Raw genomic sequence first — 19,565 nt, 5'->3', positions numbered from 1 at the left:
CTTATTATATATATTATTCCTTCATTTGCCAGAGTTTATGCTCCTTTTTATTTTCCTCTCTAGGATTTAACTTCCACTTTTTAAAGGATGCCTTTTTGCTTCTCACTGCTGCTTTTACTTTGTTGTTTAACCACAATGGCACTTTTTTGGTTCTCTTACTATGTTTTTAAATTTGAGGTATACATTTTAAATTGAGCCTCAGTTATGGTATCTTTAAAAGTTTCCATGGAGCTTGTGGGGATTTCACTTTTGGCACTGTACCTTTTAATTTCTGTTTAATCAAGTTCCTCATTTTTGTATATAGTCCCCCTTTCTGAAATTTAATGCTACAGTGTTGGGCTGCTGTGGTGTTTTCCTTGCCACAGGGATGTTAAATTTAATTATATTATGGTCACTATTACCAAGCGGGTCCAGATCTAGTCACCTCTTGGAAGGGCCGGTGCAACCATTTAGGCGACCTAAGCGGTCGCTTAGGACGCTAGGATTTGGGGGGCACCATTTTCTTTGGCAGCGACCACAGCGGCCAGATCTTCGGCCACTCGGTCGCCATGAGCGTTTAGGCGGAGGGAGCTAGAGCAGGGGAGTGCGGGGAGGGCTGCCTGCAGCAAGTAAGGAGCAGGCGGCATGCAGGGGAACTCCAGCTCACCCCTGCCCCGCCTCCTCCCCTAGCACGCCGTGGCTGCTTCACTTCTCCTGCCTCCCAGGCTTGCAGCGCCAATCAGCTTAGGCGCCGCAAGCCTGGGAGGCAGGAGAAGTGAAGCAGCGATGGCGTGCTCGGGGTGCTCGTGCTCGTAGCAGGGGTGAGCAGGGATGGAGGGGGGTGCCTCAGGGCAGAGGGTGGGGTAGGGGGGGCTGCCGCAGGGGGGGCGCCTCAGAGCGGAGGTGCGGGGCGGGGGAAGGGCGCAAGATGGAAGTTTCGCCTAGGGCACAAAACATCCTTGCACTGGCCCTGCCTATTGGACCAGATCCTATGCTGCACTTAAGACTAAATCAAGAATTGCCTCTCCTCTTGTGGGTTCCAGGACTAGCTGCTCCAAGAAGCAGTGATTTAAGGCGTCAAGAAACTTTATTTCTGCATCCTGTCCTGAGGTGACATGTACCCAGTCAATACAGGGATAGTTGAAATCTCCCATTATTATTGAGTTTTTTATTTTTATAGCCTCCCTAATTTCCCAGAGCACTTCACAGTCACTATCACCATCCTGGTCAGGAGGTCGGTAATATATCCCTACTACTATATTCTTATTATTAGAGCATGGAACTATTATCCATAGAGATTCTATGATACAGTTTGGTTCATTTAAGATTTTTACTTCATTTGATTCTATGCTTTCTTTCACATATGGTGCTACTTCCCCACCAGCATGACCTGTTCTGTCCTTCCGATATATTTTGTACTCTGGAATTACTGTGTCCAATTGATTATCCTCATTCCACCAAGTGTCTGTGATGCTTTTTATATCAATATCCTCATTTAATATGAGGCACTCTTTCACTCATCTTATTATTTAGACTTCTAGCATTTGTATATAAGCACTTTAAAAACTTGTCACTTTTTAGCTGTCTGCCATTATATGATGTAATTGAATGAGACTCTTTTTCATTTGACTGTTTCTCATCAGATCCTACCCATATTTTATCATCTTCCATCCTCTCCTCTTTTCTAGGACATAGAGAATCTCCATTAATAGATCCTCCCCTACGTGATGCCTCTGTCCGAACCTCGTGCTCCTCTGCACCTGTCAGCTTTCTTCCAGCCCCTAGTTTACAAACTGCTCTATGACCTTTTTAATGTTAAGTCCTCACCCAAACCAACCACTGCTATGCTCTCCTGAAAGCCCATGTCCTTCCCTGCATGCTGCCGTGGAGAGAGTTCCACAACCTGTCTACTCTGGGAGCACCTTGCCTTAGCATCACGCCTTACAGAAATTCCACAGCAGAGCCTGGGTTACTAGTAACTGTCAGTAATGAGGCCTCACACTAGGAGAACATTCGTTGCCAGTGGCTGTGTAAGAACATAAGAACGGCCGTACCGGGTCAGACCAAAGGTCCATCTTGCCCAGTATCTGTCTACCGACAGTGGCCAATGCCAGGTGCCCCAGAGGGAGTGAACCTAACAGGCAATGATCAATGTGACTCTCTCCTGCCATCCAGCTCCAATTCCTCTGTGAACAGAGTGGACACCATCTTTTACCCTTCCCTGGCAATAGCATTTATGGAATTAGCCACCATGGAATTTATCCAGTTCCTTTTAAACATTGTGTAAGTCCAGCCTGTCACAACCTTCCTCAGTTAAGAGTTCCACAATTGACTGTGCACTGTGTGGAAAGAAGAACTTCCTTTTATTTCGTTTGAACCTGCTTACCTATTAACTTTCATTTGTTGACCCCTAGTTCTTATACTTATGGGAAATAAGTAATACTTTTTCACAACTTTCTCTCTACATACTTACCATAGAATTTTAGTATACCTCTATCATATCCCCTCTAGTTCCTCTTTTCACAACTTGAAGAGCCCTGCTCTTTATCTTTCTCGTATGGGACCTTCTCCAACCCCCTATTACATTTAGTTGCCCTTTCTGAACCTTTTATAGTGCTGAAATAGTCTTTTTTGAGGTGAGGGAAACACATTTGTACCAGTATCGAGACGTGGGCGTATACCTGGATTTATATAGGCGAAATTAAGATATTCTCTGTCTTTTCTCTAGTCCTTTTTAATGATTCCTAAATCCTGTTCTTTTTTGACCTGCCTCTGCACACTGCGTGGCATCTCAGCAGACATCCACGAGACAAGCCAAGATCTTTTTCCTGACTCGTGGTAGCTAAATTAGCCCCCTAATATTGTGTGTATAGTTGGGGTTAATTTTTTTCAATGGTGCATACTTTCATTATCCAGCATTAAATTTCATTTGCCATTTTTTGCCAATCACTTAGTTTTGTGGATCTTTTGAAGTTCTCAATCTGCTTCTGGTCCTAATCTATCTTGAGTAGTTAGTGATCATCTGCAAACTTTGCCACCTCTCACTGTTTACTCTTTTCCAGTCATTACGATAAAATGATTAGGTAGTGGTCCTAGGACTGACCCCTGGGAACACACTGTTAACCCTCCTCATTCGAGAATTTACCCGTTAATTCCTACCGTTGTTCCCTGTCTTTTAACAGTTCTTCATCTGTGAAGGACTTGCCTTTTCCATGACCGCTTAATTACGGTAGAGCTTGGGAGGGACCGTTGTCAAAGCTTGCTGGTAAATCTGAAGTACACATGTTCCACTGACCCCTTGTCCCAATGTTTGTTGACACCCTTCAAAGAACTCTAATAGATTAGTAAGACACGATTTCCCTTTGCAGAAACCATGTTGACTATTGCTCAACAGTTTATGTATGAACAAACTCAGAGCAAAAGGAGCAGCAGGGAGAATGCAGGAAGCTGTCACTCCCCTCCCCAAATGTTCCTATTTGAAATAAGTTTTTGCCAAGGTCCTCTCCTCCCACTTCCCTCCAGTCCATCTTGTGATTTAAATTACACATACTGCGTTTTACCCCCGGGGTCACAGAAGCTTTTCTAAACTTTCCCAGCTGAAATTCAGTTTTCTAGCAGAGTTAAATTTTTCAGTTCAGAGTTGCATTTTGTTTTCCCCTGGCTGCTGTTCTGCATCAGGAAGATGGCCCCTGCTGGAGAAATGCACTTCAATCAAGGGGAGATGGCAGGAAGCAAAACTTTTTATAAACCATCAGGTGGAAATCATTTACTAGTTCATAACAGTGCTTGGAGAAGGTATTTTTTATAGCTTGACACATTTTTTTGAATCAAAGCTGAATATTGATTTTTTTTTTTAAATTCCACAGTCTTGTGTAAGACAAACTATATCTTTCTAATCAACTTTTTTACCTCCTAAACCACATTTTAAAAGATGCTTATAAAGACGTTTAAAGAGGTTTGGGTTGAATTTAAATATATATGTATATTTTAATATAGAAAAATATATTAAAAAATAAATGTCAGGTTGTTGAACTCCTTGTACCTGGGGTAGATTTATTGTCGTTTATTTAAAAACACCAGAAAGAACTATTGCTGCAGCTTCTCACCTCACACAGTATCCAAAAGATAAATAATGGCTGAGGTTTGGGGACTGCTGCGCTGTTCTTGGCCATGATTAGAATCCCTCAATAGTGGAAGTCCAGCATGTCCCTCTCCAACCTGGATTGAATTGAGGACCATAATCCCTCTGGAAAGAGCCTAATCCTCAGATAAAGAACGGAACCCAGGGCAATCAGTTGTCACAGTGTTGTTGTTGGTAGTGGGGCTCCTGGAATTTTATTATTGCGGATTATTTCTATTTCATTTGGGCCTAAAGGTCTCAACCAGGATTGGGCCCCCATGTGGTAGGCATTGTACAAACATACCCTCTGTCTGTATTGCAGTTATGGGGTGCGACTGCAGCTCAGTAGAAAAACACAAACTAGCTTTAATCTAGCTAGTGTGGGCACCAGAGTGGTAATACTGCGGCTGCTTGCACTTCAGCCTGGGCTGTCTGAACCCACCTGGCACCCTGGATGATTATTGTTGGGCTAGCCTGTGCTGCAGTGTGCTTTTCCTCAGCTTCACTGCTACAAAAGTACCAGAGCTAGCTAGGTTAAAGCCAGCTCGGGTCTGTCTCCTCAAGCTGCAATCACTGGTTGGGCTTGCTGCATAGACGTAGGGAGACAGGGTCCCAGCCCCAAAGAGCTTGCAGTCTTTTTTTAAGGCAAGACCTATAAAAGGTGGGTGGAGAAACGGAGGCACTGGAGATGTGAAATGACATGACTAAGGTCATGCAACAGGTCAGTTGCAGAATTGAGAACAGAGTAACCTGGGTGTCCTGACTCCTAGTCCAGTGCCTCAGCCACTGGCCATGTCTCCAGCAAGGCATACCAACATGAATCTAGGCCCTCAACCTGAGATGCTAGAGGCGACTGAACATTTTAAATTGACATTTTGCATACTTGCTTTCCATTATTGATAGAATAAACTACTCAGCACACGTTTAAGGACACCTTCCTCCCCCACCCCCTGTGGAGTCAAACACTGCCAAAAGTTTGCTGTTTAATAAAAAATGGCTACATAATATCTCCAACTAATAGACTGATTTGTAGTTAAATCTTGATTAATTCTCTAGTTCTCCCATCAAAACCAGCCGTTTGTATCTGGTCTTGGCTCTGATTGGCCTCTCCTGGCTCTCTGCCCTTGTAGGTGCAGGAGAAACAACTCTTGCTGCTCTTTCCTTCCAGCAGGGCATCATGTTAGGATGGGGTGTGCCAAGGCAGTGGGCAGCAAACACCTGGTACGCCGAGATGGCTCTGCCAGTGAACGTTGTCTCATCAGCATCTGTCCTGTGAGCTTCTCAGGGCAGGGCGCATTGTGCCTTGTGCAGCACTGAGCACGTGGTGCTAGTATTGTCTCCTCATTGTTAGTCAGTGTCCTACATGAATTAAATAATTAGCCTAGCTCCAGAGTAGAACAGGAGTGACCCCACTTGCTTGTGGTTGGCACTGGTCCTGCAGGAAGCTGGCCTGGTGTGTTGGAAGCTGCACCAGTCTGGAGAGAGAGTTGGGAGGAGCAGTTTTTAAACCGATTAGTGTTGTGAACTGGAATCCTGCATTTCATTCAGCTCATCTGTTAGCTTTTAAAGAGACTTTACTATCACTGCGACTTAAAAACAAAGCGCCAGCTGAGGCAGAAAATGACCCATTCAAGTGAGGAGCAGTGGCTGATGTGGCCCAGTGCAGAGGTTTGCCAGGTGCTCTGCACTGTGAGTGCTCTAAAGCTTGTTGCTTCATCCCAGCAGCTCTGCGAGGTTATTTCCTTTGTTCAGGCAGTCAGTGCAGGAAGGATGCAGCAAGACGAAACAGGCATGGAGAAGAAGGAAAACACAGTTATATTGGAGTGTCAAAGTGAAGTGTATGTCAGCTCTGGGCTGTTAATCTGGCAGCTCCACGAAGGCTGTCTGTAATATTAGAATTGCCAACAGTTCCAAGAAACTGGGGCTCTGACTGGAGACTTGGTAGGTGTTTCCAAGTGCATTCTGAGACATTTAGGTGATCGTGTTAGGACTGGGTCAATTCAGATGGTGTCAGACGGTTGAGGGTTCAGCTGAGCAGCCGTACCATACCGAGGGCCCATCCCTGCCCAAACCTCCCCTCCCTAACAAGTGCCCCCTTTATCTGCAGTTATCTTTGAGTGGGGAAAGGCCCAGGGACCTGCGCTATCTTCTCCCTAGAGAGTATAGCAAGGAGGAGCAGCAGGTGTCTTCAGGAGGCATGCCCCATGCTATTTCTATGGGGATAGTGCGGCTTGTGGTATGTCCCTGTTTTCCCTGAGAGATGGGCCTCTGAGTTTCTCCCTTCTTGGTCTTTCGTGGGAGATGGGGCTGTATGGAGTTTCCAGTTATGGTTACAGTCTCCCCATCCCCCGCTGAATCCTTCTGTGCTCCTTTCCCACTCCCCAGTGTCTCTGTGTGTGTCCTACATCCCTGAGACATCAACTCCGCCTTAAAAATAATTCCAGCTCCTCTGGAAAATAAATACATTAATCAGCCTTCCCAATGCATTCAGCCTCCCCACTCTCCATACAAACTCTCTGTGAACTTGATGAAATGTGTGTGGTATAGATGGGACCTGAGCCATGCCAAAGCCGTGGACAGCCCAAGTTATGTGCTTCACTGAGAGTCTGCCTATTTCCAATCCCAATTGACTGCACAAAGGTTTAGCACACTTAGGGGACGAGGGTAAAGTACCGTGCGTACCACAAAGTGGGACTTTGCTTTAGGTGATTTGGGGGACAACCGAGGAGGCCAAAATGTTCTGTACATGCTCTCATGCCTCTTCCCTTCCCAAAGTTGTTGTTGTTGTACACTTATTAACTGTTTGTTTGTATTGTGCATCTAGAGGCTTCCAGCTGAGACTGGTGCCCCATTGTGGTAGATGTAGTACAAACCTATCACAAAAATACAGTCCTTGCTCAAAGAGCTTAGTATCTGTACAAACTTGTGCTGGAAAAGAATTATGTGTCACCATGTGGGTGGGTGTTTTCTCCTCCTTGCCCACTGTAAATGTTTGCATTTGCACCCTTAGATTATAAGTACTTTAGGGCAGAGTGTTTAGTTCTTTACTTTGTATCCATTAAATATTGTAAAATGTCCTGTCAAGTTGCTGGGCTCTTGGTTTGAAGAACCCTATCAGTGCAGAACAAACTGAGAAGTAGTGGTTGCCAAGCCACCAAAAGAGGCTTAAAATAAAAGTGCCATTTCACCCTGACTTAGAGCATCTCTAGTCTTTCTTGAATCCAGACAAAAACCCTCCAGAGTTTAAGATAAGGTTGCCAAGTTACACCTCCTTTTAAGGGTGTTATAATTAAATATCTAAAACTGCACAGCCCAGGGTACAGAGTCCTTGGTCTATAACCAATCTCTCCTGATACCTTCTCTCCACCCCACTTTTCTGTTGTGCCAGTGACCTCAACCTCAATGCCTCATTTATCTGCTTCTCTCATACCTTTCTCCATGTTTTCTTCCTTGTGCATAGAGGCCCCATTTCAGGAAAGCATCCCTTTTCAGCTCTGAAGGGGCTTCAGTCCCATTGACAAGAACAGGCCTCAAACACATGTGGAAAGATAAGCACATCCCTAAGTGCTGCCCTGAAGAGGGATAAACTCAAACCTATGCTTTCCTGAATCCGAGCGAGAACGTCCTTTTGATCTGGTTTGGTCTGCAAAGCCACCCTGTCATTTAAATCCCTTCTTGAGACTTGCTCCTTCTAAGACACCTGCAAACAACTAGCAGGTTAAAATGTCTGCTTATTTACCTCATTTTTCTCATCAGTGAACTTCCTATTCACGTGAACATTAGGAGGGCAGGGATGTATTGACACTGGGATTGAAGCTGGGGATTGCTAGGATGGGGGGAGTTGGGGAGCTTAATACCATAGTGATGGGCCTAACGTAAGAACTGAATAGGACAGGTCATAAGTTGATCATAACCCGATCACTGGCTTGTTGTCTCCCTTTCCCCTCCCCCTTGTTTGTCATTGTCTTTTCAGGCTGTGAGCTCTCCAGCGCAGGGAATGGCTTCCTCTGACTTGGGGAATCACCCAGTGCACTGTGGACACTGCCATAATCTACATTCAGATTGAAAATCTTAGAGGAGCTGAGCAGGGCTTGGGGCAGCAGTAAAGCTGAGGTTGATATAGGATATGTCTACACTCAACAACAACAAAAAAGGTGCGTTCTTAACTTGGCTTAGCTAACCTTGGTTAAAATAGCCTTGAAGACACAGCAGCACACCTCCAGCCTGCTAGCTAACCTTTTTTACGTTTTTGGTATAGACATATCTGTATTTGCAGCTGCTCCCCCTGTTCACATCTCTAGACAACAGGCCTGATTCTCATCTCAGAGCGGTCTAAATGTGGTGTAACTCCATTCCCTTGGGTGGGCTGGTTCCTGATTCACTCTGCTGTGAGCGAATTCCGACTGAAGCCGAAAGAGGGAGAGAAGACGTGAGCTAACAGCTTGCCTGTGAATTTAATGTAGGAGAGAAGCTAAGAACTGGCGATGTGGATAGCAGGTGACTCCCCTCTCCTCCCTGAGCAAACTTGCATCTTTAACGTTTCGTCTCTTTTGATTGTTAGTTTTTGGGAGTCTTTTGGGTGGAAAGGAGGAGAGGTGAGGATGTTAAAGTATAAAGTGCTCTCTTGGGTAGAACTCTGGGAAATCACTGAAATCGATTGGAAGTTTATTGGGGCCTATTGTATAACTAGCCTTTTCTGCTGTGTGCTGCATTTTTGCAGTTGCTGAATTGATTTTTCCAAGGGTAAGAGAGAGGTTTTGTTTTTTGTCTCTCTCTCTTTACCTTTGCACAGTGGCTTTAGTGCAAGATGAGACCAAAATCAGAAGCTTGAGTTAGCAGGAAGGCATTTTCCATGGAGAGATGTGTGCGTCTAGAGATGGAGCTAATTCTGCAAAGTGCTGACTGAGTTTAGTTCCCATTGACATCAAGGGAAGTGGAGGACACTTAGCACCCTATAAGGAGGGGCTTAGCATCTCTCTGGATCTGTCCCAACCTTCTTTTAGCTAATATTAACATTCTCTCCTATTCTACCCTCCCCCTTTCTTACTTCCATTTGGTTCCTTTGCTTTATGGCAAAGGCACTGTGCAGTTGCTGGAAAAGTCATCCATGGGGGATGCCCAGACTCTGGTGGAGCCTACAGAACGTGCAGTGAATTATTTAAAATGTACAGTTTGTAGACACTCTGAATACTAAAATCCCTCAAATCCAGAGGCCCCCAGGGTGGTCCCCAGAACCAACGCTGCATTATCTGTTACCCTGAGGTCCCAGGGGCTGCTGCCCAGATGTAGTGCTGGATTTTTGGAGATCCCCAGTGTTGCTGTCAGTTACTGAAGCTGCATCTCTGTGACATGGTGGTACTAAAAGTGCAGTGCTATTCTGTACGTGGCAGTTTGCAGTTTGGTGATTGTTGTGTTTCGCCTTCCAGGTCAGATTTCTTTACAAGTAAAAGGATTGTGAACCAGATCTTCCACGTGTGTAAATTAAGGGAAGAGTTCTTTTGACTTGCATGCACAAAATTACACCAGCTGAGCATCTGGCTCGGTTTGCCTAAAATGCAGGGTATGTCTACACAGCAGCCATGAGGTGTGATGGTAGCACATATAGACATACTGAGCTAGCGCTGATCTAGGTGGGAGTACACTGTAGCAATGCACTGCAGTCACACCTCTCGATTGCAGTTTAGGCACACCCTTAAGCCTTCACCTTGGAATTGGGGACTACAGCTACATCCTTCGCTGCTCGTGTGCATTACTGGTAATCATTCTGCCCTTGCTGGATTCAGTGCAGGGCACAGGTGTAACTGATTGTCCTCTGTGGGCAGAGTTTGTTTCTTTGTGGGGTTCTTCGTCTTGTGTTCACTATAGCATTAGCCTGAGGTATGACTTGTGTTTTGCCCTGACCCTGAGTACATACAGGGAGCAGATCTGGTGGCCTTTGTTAGATAGTTATCAGAGGGGTAGCTGTGTTAGTCTGGATCTGTAAAAGCAGCAAAGAATCCTGTGGCACCTTATAGACTAACAGATGTTTTGGAGCATGAGCTTTCATGGGATGCATTCATTTTGTCAGATGCATTCACCCACGAAAGCTCATGCTCCAAAATGTCTGTTAGTCTATAAGGTGCCACAGGATTCATTGCTGCTTTTGTTAGATAGTTGTTTTTCAGGGTTCTGTACTCCCCCATCCTAAACAGAAGGGCCATGGAATTTGGCTGTGTGTGTGTGTGTGCGGGGGGTGGGATGGGTGGAGAATGAAATGGAATTGTTGCTGTGGGGAGGTGGCTCAACTGTCCTCCCTCTTCTCCGCTTGGTGGGGTTCTCACCATATTGTGCTAGAGGGCTCGTAAGCTACTTCCACTCCCCTTTGTAGCTTGTGGTCCATTCCTTTAGCCCTGCAGTGGCTCCCTGTGTGCTGCATCTTACAGCTTGTTCAGCTGTTCAGTGGCTGGAATTGATGCTGTTGTCATTGGGCTTCTGGCTAATTCCCCATCTGCAGGCAGAAGAATTTTTCCACCCTTGTCAAACCTTGATTGTACACTCTTCCTTCAACCAAAAAGCCAAACAGCAGCTATTTGTAGGCTGTAATAGAGTTGACTCTGGCTTCTCTACTTGCACTTTGCACCCTCATCAGGGGTCTGCACTAATGGGATGTGGCATGGCTGATAATCCTCAGCATCCTAGCCTGTCTTGCTTAGTTGTGATTTCCTAGTACTAAGCAGTGTTTATTGACAGTTATTAGTAAGGCTGGCAGAACTGTGTGGGGGATGGTGAGTCCACAAAGCAAGGTATTCCTTGGAATTTAATTTTGTTGTCCAGATTTAAAACAAAAATAAGTCTCTGGTTGCTGAATATAACCTTTGTTCTTCATTTCCTTCTGTATAACTCATTGCCCTCAACTGGGCACATGAAAAATTGCTTCTCTAGGGTGGGAATTCTCCCGTCTCCACCCAAAGTACGATTCATCTCCTGGTGGTGTTACGGGCACATCTAGCTGTGAGCATCTCAAAGACTAACATCTCTCTCTGGTTGAATCCCAAGCCACAAACTGGTGCATTTAAAAGCACTGAGATGTAAATGCAAAACTACTGAATGTTTTAAAATCTAAAATACCAGGACAGAACTTCTTCATTTAGCAAAGCAGTATGGTAATCTGCAACCCTTTTGTACTGGTAAAATGTGTTCCAGAGAGAGGTGTTTCACATAAGAAAAAATAGAATTAAACTTCTGACTTTTTGAATGTGTTAAGTTTCAATGTGAAGGTGAGCAAAGTGTCAAGGATGCTGTTTAGAATGGGCAGGCTGTGGCTGTACAAAACTACAGCTCTGTCTGTGCACCTCAGCTGTGCTCTGCATATAGTGGCATGACCATTGCAAAGTCGCCAGTGGTAGTTTTGTAAAACAGACAAACACGCACTGTGAACTACATGCAGATTGAATTAATTTCACTTCTCTCCTAAGCCACATTTGCACCCTGGCCTCTCCAGGAAAAGACTTGTACACACTAGGGACTGATTCAAAGCCCACAGAAGTCAATGAAAAGATTCTCTTGACTTCAGACCAGGCTCAGTGCTACCTATGCCTGGTACTCTGCTCCCAGTGCCTGATACATTAAATTCTGCGGGATATTAATGTAACATTTTGCCGCTCCTCTCTGGCCATGGTGGTGGTGTTTGCCCATAAATTACATCTAATGCCAGCACAAATCAGGGACTGCAGTCGCATTTGCAAAAAGGAAAAAAAAATGTATATAGTGGGGATGGGCAAACCTCTTCCGGTCTGGAGCTTTTGTCTGATTAAGAATGTACAAATGTGGATGCTCATCTGAAATCCATCCAAACTTCTATGTTTTGTTCTTTTTGTGTGTGTGTGTGTGTGGGAGAATTGGGTCTAGAGTCTTTCAGTGAGATTTCTAAGGTGTCTTGGTATTGATCAGGCTAGGAACACTGCAAGAACACTATCCTGTGAGACGTTAGCTACTGGATGAAACAAGGAAATGTAGAGATGTTGGGGGAGATGGTTAAAACTAACCATGTGTTCCCCATCTCTCCTGCCCAATTTTTTCAGCCTCCAAAAATTGTTTGGATCTCTGAGATTTCAGAAGCTGGTTTTGGGTAAGTCCCTTGCCCAAAACCAGTTCACACATCTCTAATCCCAAGCCCTATGTTTATGTATTTGGTTAGTTTTGATTATCCTGTACTTTGGAGGGAGGGCAAGTGTAGGGGTAGAGCTGGTGGTATGTGCTAGAATTTATAACCACTATTTTCCTTAATGTTAATTGTGATTTACATCCCAAATTACAGCCTTTAGTTAAAACCCACTGCTAGGGAGAGAAAGGGGAAGATACTTGGCTAATATATCAGTGACATCCTTGGGTTGCGGAGCTGAATGGGGCGGAACAAACACACCTGGTGTTTGTCTGCTGCAGTGGCACTAATGGGCTGTAGTGGAGTATCCAACTGAGATGTGATGATGCTCCACTCATGTGCTGAAATGTCCGTGCACATGGACTTTGTTTCCTAGTTTGTTTGTTTGTTTTTTAGATCGCTGGATAGAAGACTGCAGAGGCCTCTCCTGGGAAAGTCAAGAACTCTTCCCAGCATTCCTCAGTCCCCTGTCCTCAGCAGGGTTGCTCTTTTGGATTCAAAATTGTATAGGGAGCAGATGCCAGAGCAGAAGCAGTACAAGAACCGCTCTGCCTCAGATTGTCAGAAAGGGTGCACAGTGCCCTCTGCTGGTGAGTTTTAGTAAATGTTGGTGTGTCTGCATTTCTTGTGTTTGCATGTTTCTGTCTCGAGGAGGTTTTTAAAATCCTAACAAACATTCTTCCCAAACCCCCTCCAAACAAGCCTCTTTAAGAAACCAGCCACCATGGGATTTATCACAGTGAAAATCATAATCACTCTTGTTGCATTGTCCATTCCTTAGCATTCCTTTCAACCTATTCAGACAACTCCCCCCCGGCCCCCCTTAGTATATTGGTGGTAGAAATGCATTGAAAAGTCTGAAAACCAAATGAGAGGCTCAGTGACTTGGTAATGGAGCATACAGAGCCTTTTGACTCTGGGTCACTGCATCAGCTACAGTCTGGGTCAGAAGGGACTAAAGCAAATGTCACCACCATCTGATGAGTCTTTGGCCTTGCAAAATGAAATGGGGTGTCAGTCCCTTTCGTAGTAGACTAAATGTTTACAGCATAACAAACATCACGGTGGCTGGAACTAATTAGCAGCTTCGTCAGCAGTCTTGGCAGAGAAACAAGCCTCTCCCATCAATCCTAGACTGAGGTGGCACTACACAATTTGCCGTTGCAAACGTCTGCCAGATTTGGAATGCACCTTGGCCTTTGTCTATCCTGAGAATTTTGTCACATTCTCCCACCATTGAGCTAATCCTGCTGCAGCTCCACCTGCTAGCAGCGGTGGGGGCCCTAATATGCAGTGGCCACTGTGTTATCTAACCCTGCTCAGATCTAGCAGGCTTAGTGATCGTTAGTGTATATTAGTGCTCTCACCATTGCTAATGCTGGTGGAGTTGCACAGGAGCAACTACATTATGGGAGAACTTGATAAAAACTTCATTGTAGACCGGGCCTTCCATTTTGCAGTGTTGCCAGTCCAGCACCAAATGCAACCCAGAGAAAACTGTTCCCTCCCCCAGCATGCTTACATTTCTAAAATATATAATCCCCACGGCCAAACCTCTGCAAACTGACAGTGGAATCTTTCCTCAAGCCCTGGTTCAGTTTTTATGCTCTGAACTCTGTGTTTTTCTTGCTGGCATTGCTAGTTCCCTAGGTAGTTGTGTGCAAACAGAAGCTCATAAATGACACCATTCCTTTAGACCGGTTCTCCTGAGTATACAGAAACTGGGGCTCAATGTCTCATGATATCAACGTCCATAGAATATCAGGGCTGGAAGGGACCTCAGGAGGTCATCTAGTCCAGCCCCCCTACTCAAAGCAGGACCGATCTCCAGCTAAATCATCCCAGCCAGGGCTTTGTCAAGCCTGACCGTAAAAACATCTAAGGAAGGAGATTCCACCTATTCCAGTGCTTCACCGCCCTCTTATTGAAAAAGTTTTTCCTAATATCCAACCTAAACCTCCCCCACTGCAACTTAAGACCATTGCTTTTTGTTCTGTCGTCTGCCACCACTGAGAACAGTCTAGATCTGTCCTCTTTGGAACCCCCTTTCAGGTAGTTGAAAGCAGCTATCAAATCCCCCCTCATTCTTCTCTTCTGCAGACTAAATAATCCAAGTTCCCTTAGCTTCTCCTCATAAATCATGTGCTCCAGCCCCCCTAATCATTTTTGCTGCCCTCCACTGGACTCCTTCCAATTTTTCCACATCCTTCTTGTAGTGTGGGGCCCAAAACTGGACACAGTACTCCATATGAGGCCTCACCAGTGTCAAATAGAGAGGAACGGTCACATCCCTTGATCTGCTGGCAATGCTTCTACTTATGCAACCCAAAATGCCATTGGCTTTCTTGGCAACAAGGGCACACTGTTGACTCATATCCAGTTTCTCGTTCACTGTAACCCCTAGGTCCTTTTCGGTAGAACTGCTGCCTAGCCACTCTGTCCCTAGTCTCTAGCAGTGCATGGGATTCTTCTGTCCTAAGTGCAGGACTCTGCACTTGTCCTTGTTGAACCTCATCAGATTTCTTTTGGCCCAATCCTCTAATTTGTCTAGGTCCCTGTGTCCTATCCCTACCCTCCAACGTATCTACCACTCCTCCCAGTTTAGTGTCATCTGCAACCTTGTTGACGGTGCAATCCACGCCATCCTCCGCCATATTTAGGCTGTCCTCCTATACTGACTTCTGTCATGAGCACCTGAGTTGTCTTCTCAGGCCTTCAAATCTGTAAGTTCTCCCTGTGATGGTGGTGCCTGGAGGAAGACCTGGGAGAGGGCATAGGCTGCCCTCTCCCCAGCTAAAGGTTGATAATGGGGAAGTGATCCTCATGAGGTCAATGCCCCCAGGTGGAAAATAAAGTAGCTTATAAACAGACTGAAATTGAGAGTAGCTGGCTATGCTTTGCCAGTCCTCAGGATTTCATTAGTCATCAACTGGCATTTGTTCACATGCAGAGACTTGTGGTTTAGCTAGATAAACAGTCTTTGTTGGGAAGTGAAGCATCTAGCAGGAGTCATTTGTGCACAAGAGAGATTTTATCTTCAAAGACCTCAATGGTCTGGCCCCAGGATATGTAAAAGATCCTCTAAAACTCCAGAGTGAGGACCGTGGCCAACAGCTTCACCTCAGGTCCAGTGGAACTTTTTACCACAAAATAAAGTTTCTGGAGCTTTTTTGGGAGCCAGTCTGAGTCTGTGGAACAAACTCAGGCATGAACGACCATCACAAACCTCACCACCTTCTTCTCAAACTGCTAGGCACACTTCTTCTACCTGCCTTCACTGACATAAATACAGAGCAGCATGGACATTAAAAAAAAAAATCCCTACAGCCTAAAACCAAACCCTACCAAAACAAACACTCCACTGCACATGGAATTGCCGCCCTGAGGAAAGGATAAGAGAGAACGAACCATGCAGGAGAGAGGTTAGTCAGGTCACTCTATGCACTGTTGGAAGGTGCTCAGTTCCTCTGGTGATGGCATGAGTTTTCATACTTTATATAAAATAGAACAGAGAGATACCCTTTAGTCAGTGTATTGAGAGCTGTAGTATTCTGGTCAGATTGCTTTTTTGGCTTTTTGGCACCCAGTGGGAAATGGCTAATTAGGTACCCATTGAGCCCAGAAAGGTACAATAGTGATGAAGGGGAAGAAAAAAAAAAAAAGAGAAACTTCCCTTTGCGGTGACTGGATTCTTGGTACGTTAATCTGAATTGCAATTTGGCAGGGTTAACAGTTAATAGGCCTTAGAGCTCCTTTTATCCACTAATATCAGAGCGCTCTGCAAACTTTAATGTGCTGAACTGAACCTCCTATGGGTACGCTAGTATCATTATCTTTTTATAGATGGGGGAAATTGACACCGAGAGATTTAAGTGGCCTATCCAAGATCGCACCGAGTCATCACCAGAAATGGGAATAGAGCCTAAGAGCTCTGACTCTCCACCTAACACCACCAGCTTTAATGGTTTAGACCGTTTTGTCTTACTTGTGTATCGGCCTGATCAATGTGAAGTTATCTAGACAAGACTTCCCCCAGATAACCAGAGGTATCCCGCAGCATGTAAAAAGTCAGTCTGGTGGGTTGGCTTGTCAGGAAGCCGTAATTCACATTGGCTGGGAAGAATTTCTGAGGGAGATGGCAGGACAGAATCACTTTCTAGTCCAATAGGATGCTCCAGCCTTCTTTGTCCAGCCAGTATATTCCTCAGCCCTTCACTCTCAAACTGTCAGTGATTCCATCCAGCTTTTGGAGCGAGTGCCTGGGCTGAAGGAGGGGGACATGCCCAGGACATGCCAAGACCTCTGTGGGAGTGATGTCTGGCTCCATAGGGAGGTCTTTGACAGTCTTGGCTGGAGACAGTTGGTCCCATGCAGAAGACCTCAAGGAGGGAAAATGGAGTAGGGCACCTGGTTCCACCAAAAAATGAGCAAGTTAAATCAAGACTGCAGGCCAGACAGATATGCAGAATTGTTTCAATGGAGAGAAATGGTAAGCGAGCCTTCCTGTTGTTGAAAAGCATCTTCTTGTTTTAATGTAGCCCAGGAGGCAGCCAACTTTCCTGCCGAGCCAGCTTTGGGCTTTGTAGGGATCCAGTTTTGTTCAGTTTCCTTTCCCTTAATTTGTAAAGTTTCATCCAATGAGACATTGTCTAGGGGAGCGAGAGAGAGCCGTAACAAGCACTGGGCACACTCCTCCTGTCTATCCGTGGAACCCTTGATGGAGCTGTGCTCTCTCCCCGGCTATTGGACTAGCTGGCAAATTCCTCATGGTCATGAGGACTGGAATATAGCAGGATGCAGACCTGGACAAACAGTTGCTGTTAGAACAGTGGGTCATGATAATTCCAGCTTAGTCCAAATGATTATACCCCTGGCATCACATTCTGTAGCACTCTGCGAGATTTCACACTCCCAGCAGCCTGTCTCTGGGGAATGAGTCTCCTTTCTCTTGGGCCTACCATGGCTTCCTTGTCCTTACTTGTTGTCTCTGTATCTTTGGAGGGAAATTGATTTTGGTCTTGTCTTTCCTTGGTTCTGCCATGGGTGGGGGCTGTCCCTAAACCCTGTCAGCTCTGTTCTGCACCAGAGGTGGCTGTTTTCATGTTTTATGTCTAACCTCCCCAACTCCCTCTGTCCCACATCAAGAGATTTATGCTTCGAAGTTCTGCAGCTCCCCCTGCCTTACTTTGGAAGGGGGCTGTAGCCATTTGTTAGCTCTTCCCCTGCCTCCCCCCATTCCACGCTGGGCTAACATTGTGCTGAGCTCTACTGAGAACCTATCCATGTACTTTGGTGCCTCAGGGTCTGTGTACACTGGAGCTGGAGGTATTGTTTCCAGCTCAGTAGTTGTACAAGCTACAAATAACAGTGCAGCTGCAGTGGGGCGAGTGGTGGAAGAGGCTAGCTGCTCTAGCATGTACCTAGAGTCTCTGATGGAATCATACTTGGGGCCACCAACCCTTCCTGCCCTCCATACTGTAGGGGGTATGATTTACACTAGTGTAAATCAGGAGCAACATGATTGAGCTCAGTGGGGACAGCAGAGTAAGACCTTCCCCACGCAATCCCTGTGTGTTCACATCTTGGCTGGAGGATAAGGGGAGAGGAGGAGCTGTGTGCCTTGTGTACATGCCTTTGAGTGGTGGAACCTTGGCTAGGTGGGAAATAATCTTTACTCAAATAAAAAGGTGGCACAGATCACTTCCTCCAGGAGAATGAGGGGAACAGGGAGGGAAGTCACGAATCCATCCCAAGGCTGCTCTAGGACATGCAGCTGGCTGCCATCCCTTACACCGGGCATGTAGCAAAGGCCTAGTGGAGAAAAACCTATGTAAAACTGATGTAAATGAACCCAGAATCAGGCTCAGTAAGTCCATGCCATTTAATCCTATTTCCCTGCTCTTTGGAACATGAGAGCAGGGGAGTTTCTCCAAAACGGATAAATTTCAGTGGATCTTTGTTCCCCATTTTTTGCAATCCTCCCATTTTGTCTTTACAGCTCAGTTAGATTCCCCGAAATTAACAGAGGTTGTAGGTAACCAGATTCAATCACTTTAAACTGGAGTACTCTGAAGCAGCAGGCACCAGCAATCAGGGCAGAGCTGCATTGGGGGCAAAAGAATTGAATAGCAGGATATGCTGCAAGCTTACTTTAGGGGCACAGAACTTGGCTACAAGGGAGCTGCAGGTGATGAATGATTCATTAGCGGAGGTGTGGAGAGGAGTGCAAACTGTGCCTGACAGCAGTGTGTCACTTGTCATACCGCTCGCCTGGCCTCCCCATATGTGTTTGAAAAGGACCGGTAGCCTTGCAAGGAGACCGAGGCTAGCTCTCCTCTGTGCATGGCTCAGGTGGTAAGTTGAAATTGTTGGGGTCTGCCTTAAAAAAGGAGGCTTTTCTTTTGTGTATCCTCAGCTTGGTTGTTTTGTCATGCCATTTCCTGCTTCTCTTCTGGAACAATATTATACAGTGGCAGTCTGAATCTGGGCTTAGATTGATGTGTTTATGCATTGAATAATCACAACTTTCAAACAGAAGTTCCTGTGTTGTATGAGTTGACATTTGGAGAGGAGCAGCAGTAGCTTATTAAATTTAAAATGGGTGTAAAAAATGGAATGTATTGCTCTTCAGCTTGTTTCATAGTTAATATTTTAACCTCCCCTCTCCCCAAAATATCCCTTCTTCAAGCTGAGTTCCTGGTTGTATGCTCTAATTCAGTGGCAGGACTCTGCACAGCATGCACTGTCTTGCTGCTTTAAACAAGTCTAGGGGCTTAGGGAACAGGCTTGCTTGTTACAATAGACACCAGAATAGCTGGACACAGTTTGGGCAGCAATGGATTTTAGACAGTATATCCTCTCTCTCATGCTGCTAGCTTCATATAAAACTCCATCCCAAGTCTGCTCTGAGACATTCAGCTGCTTGCTGTCCCTTACACAGGGCATGCAGCAAAGGCCAAGTGGAGAGAAACCTATGTAAATAACAGTCCAGTTTGTCACTGTTTTGTGGCTGGTTTTCACCTCAGGGGCTCATCTTCTGGTAGAACTGTAAGCGATTTGCCCTTATTCCTGGCCTTTATAAGGGCAAGAGCACTGTTGATCTAAGGCTTTGGAGTCTCCAAAGGGAGAATATGAATGATCTTTGCAGGAGGGATGACTAACAGGAGGAGAGAATTTCTGACGGAGAATCATTCTGTTTATATTTAATGCCTAATAATTGGCAACTTTATTTTTATTGGAATTGAGCAAGTTTTATTTTTTAATTATTATTATTAAGAAGCAAATTATTATGGTTTGGGTTGGGAAAAACAGGGGGGATGGGAAGCA

The 19,565-nt window shown here is 45.4% G+C and overlaps 1 protein-coding gene across 7 annotated transcripts in view; it reads left to right on the top strand.

Moving 5' to 3' along the window:
* Window positions 1–19,565, top strand: part of LOC116836020 (ankyrin repeat and fibronectin type-III domain-containing protein 1-like) — a 493,838-nt gene that overhangs the window by 86,260 nt on the left and 388,013 nt on the right. For all 7 annotated transcript variants that reach the window (XM_032799361.2, XM_032799357.2, XM_075069366.1 and 4 more), the window contains one exon: window positions 12,636–12,829. In XM_032799361.2, coding sequence (XP_032655252.1) covers window positions 12,636–12,829 — 194 coding nt within the window. The remainder of the gene's footprint in view (window positions 1–12,635; window positions 12,830–19,565) is intronic.

Source organism: Chelonoidis abingdonii, chromosome 9 (genome assembly GCF_003597395.2).
Source record: "Chelonoidis abingdonii isolate Lonesome George chromosome 9, CheloAbing_2.0, whole genome shotgun sequence".
In the NCBI taxonomy this organism is placed as follows: Eukaryota; Metazoa; Chordata; order Testudines; family Testudinidae; genus Chelonoidis; species Chelonoidis abingdonii.
This window is presented reverse-complemented; position numbering and strand designations above follow the sequence as displayed.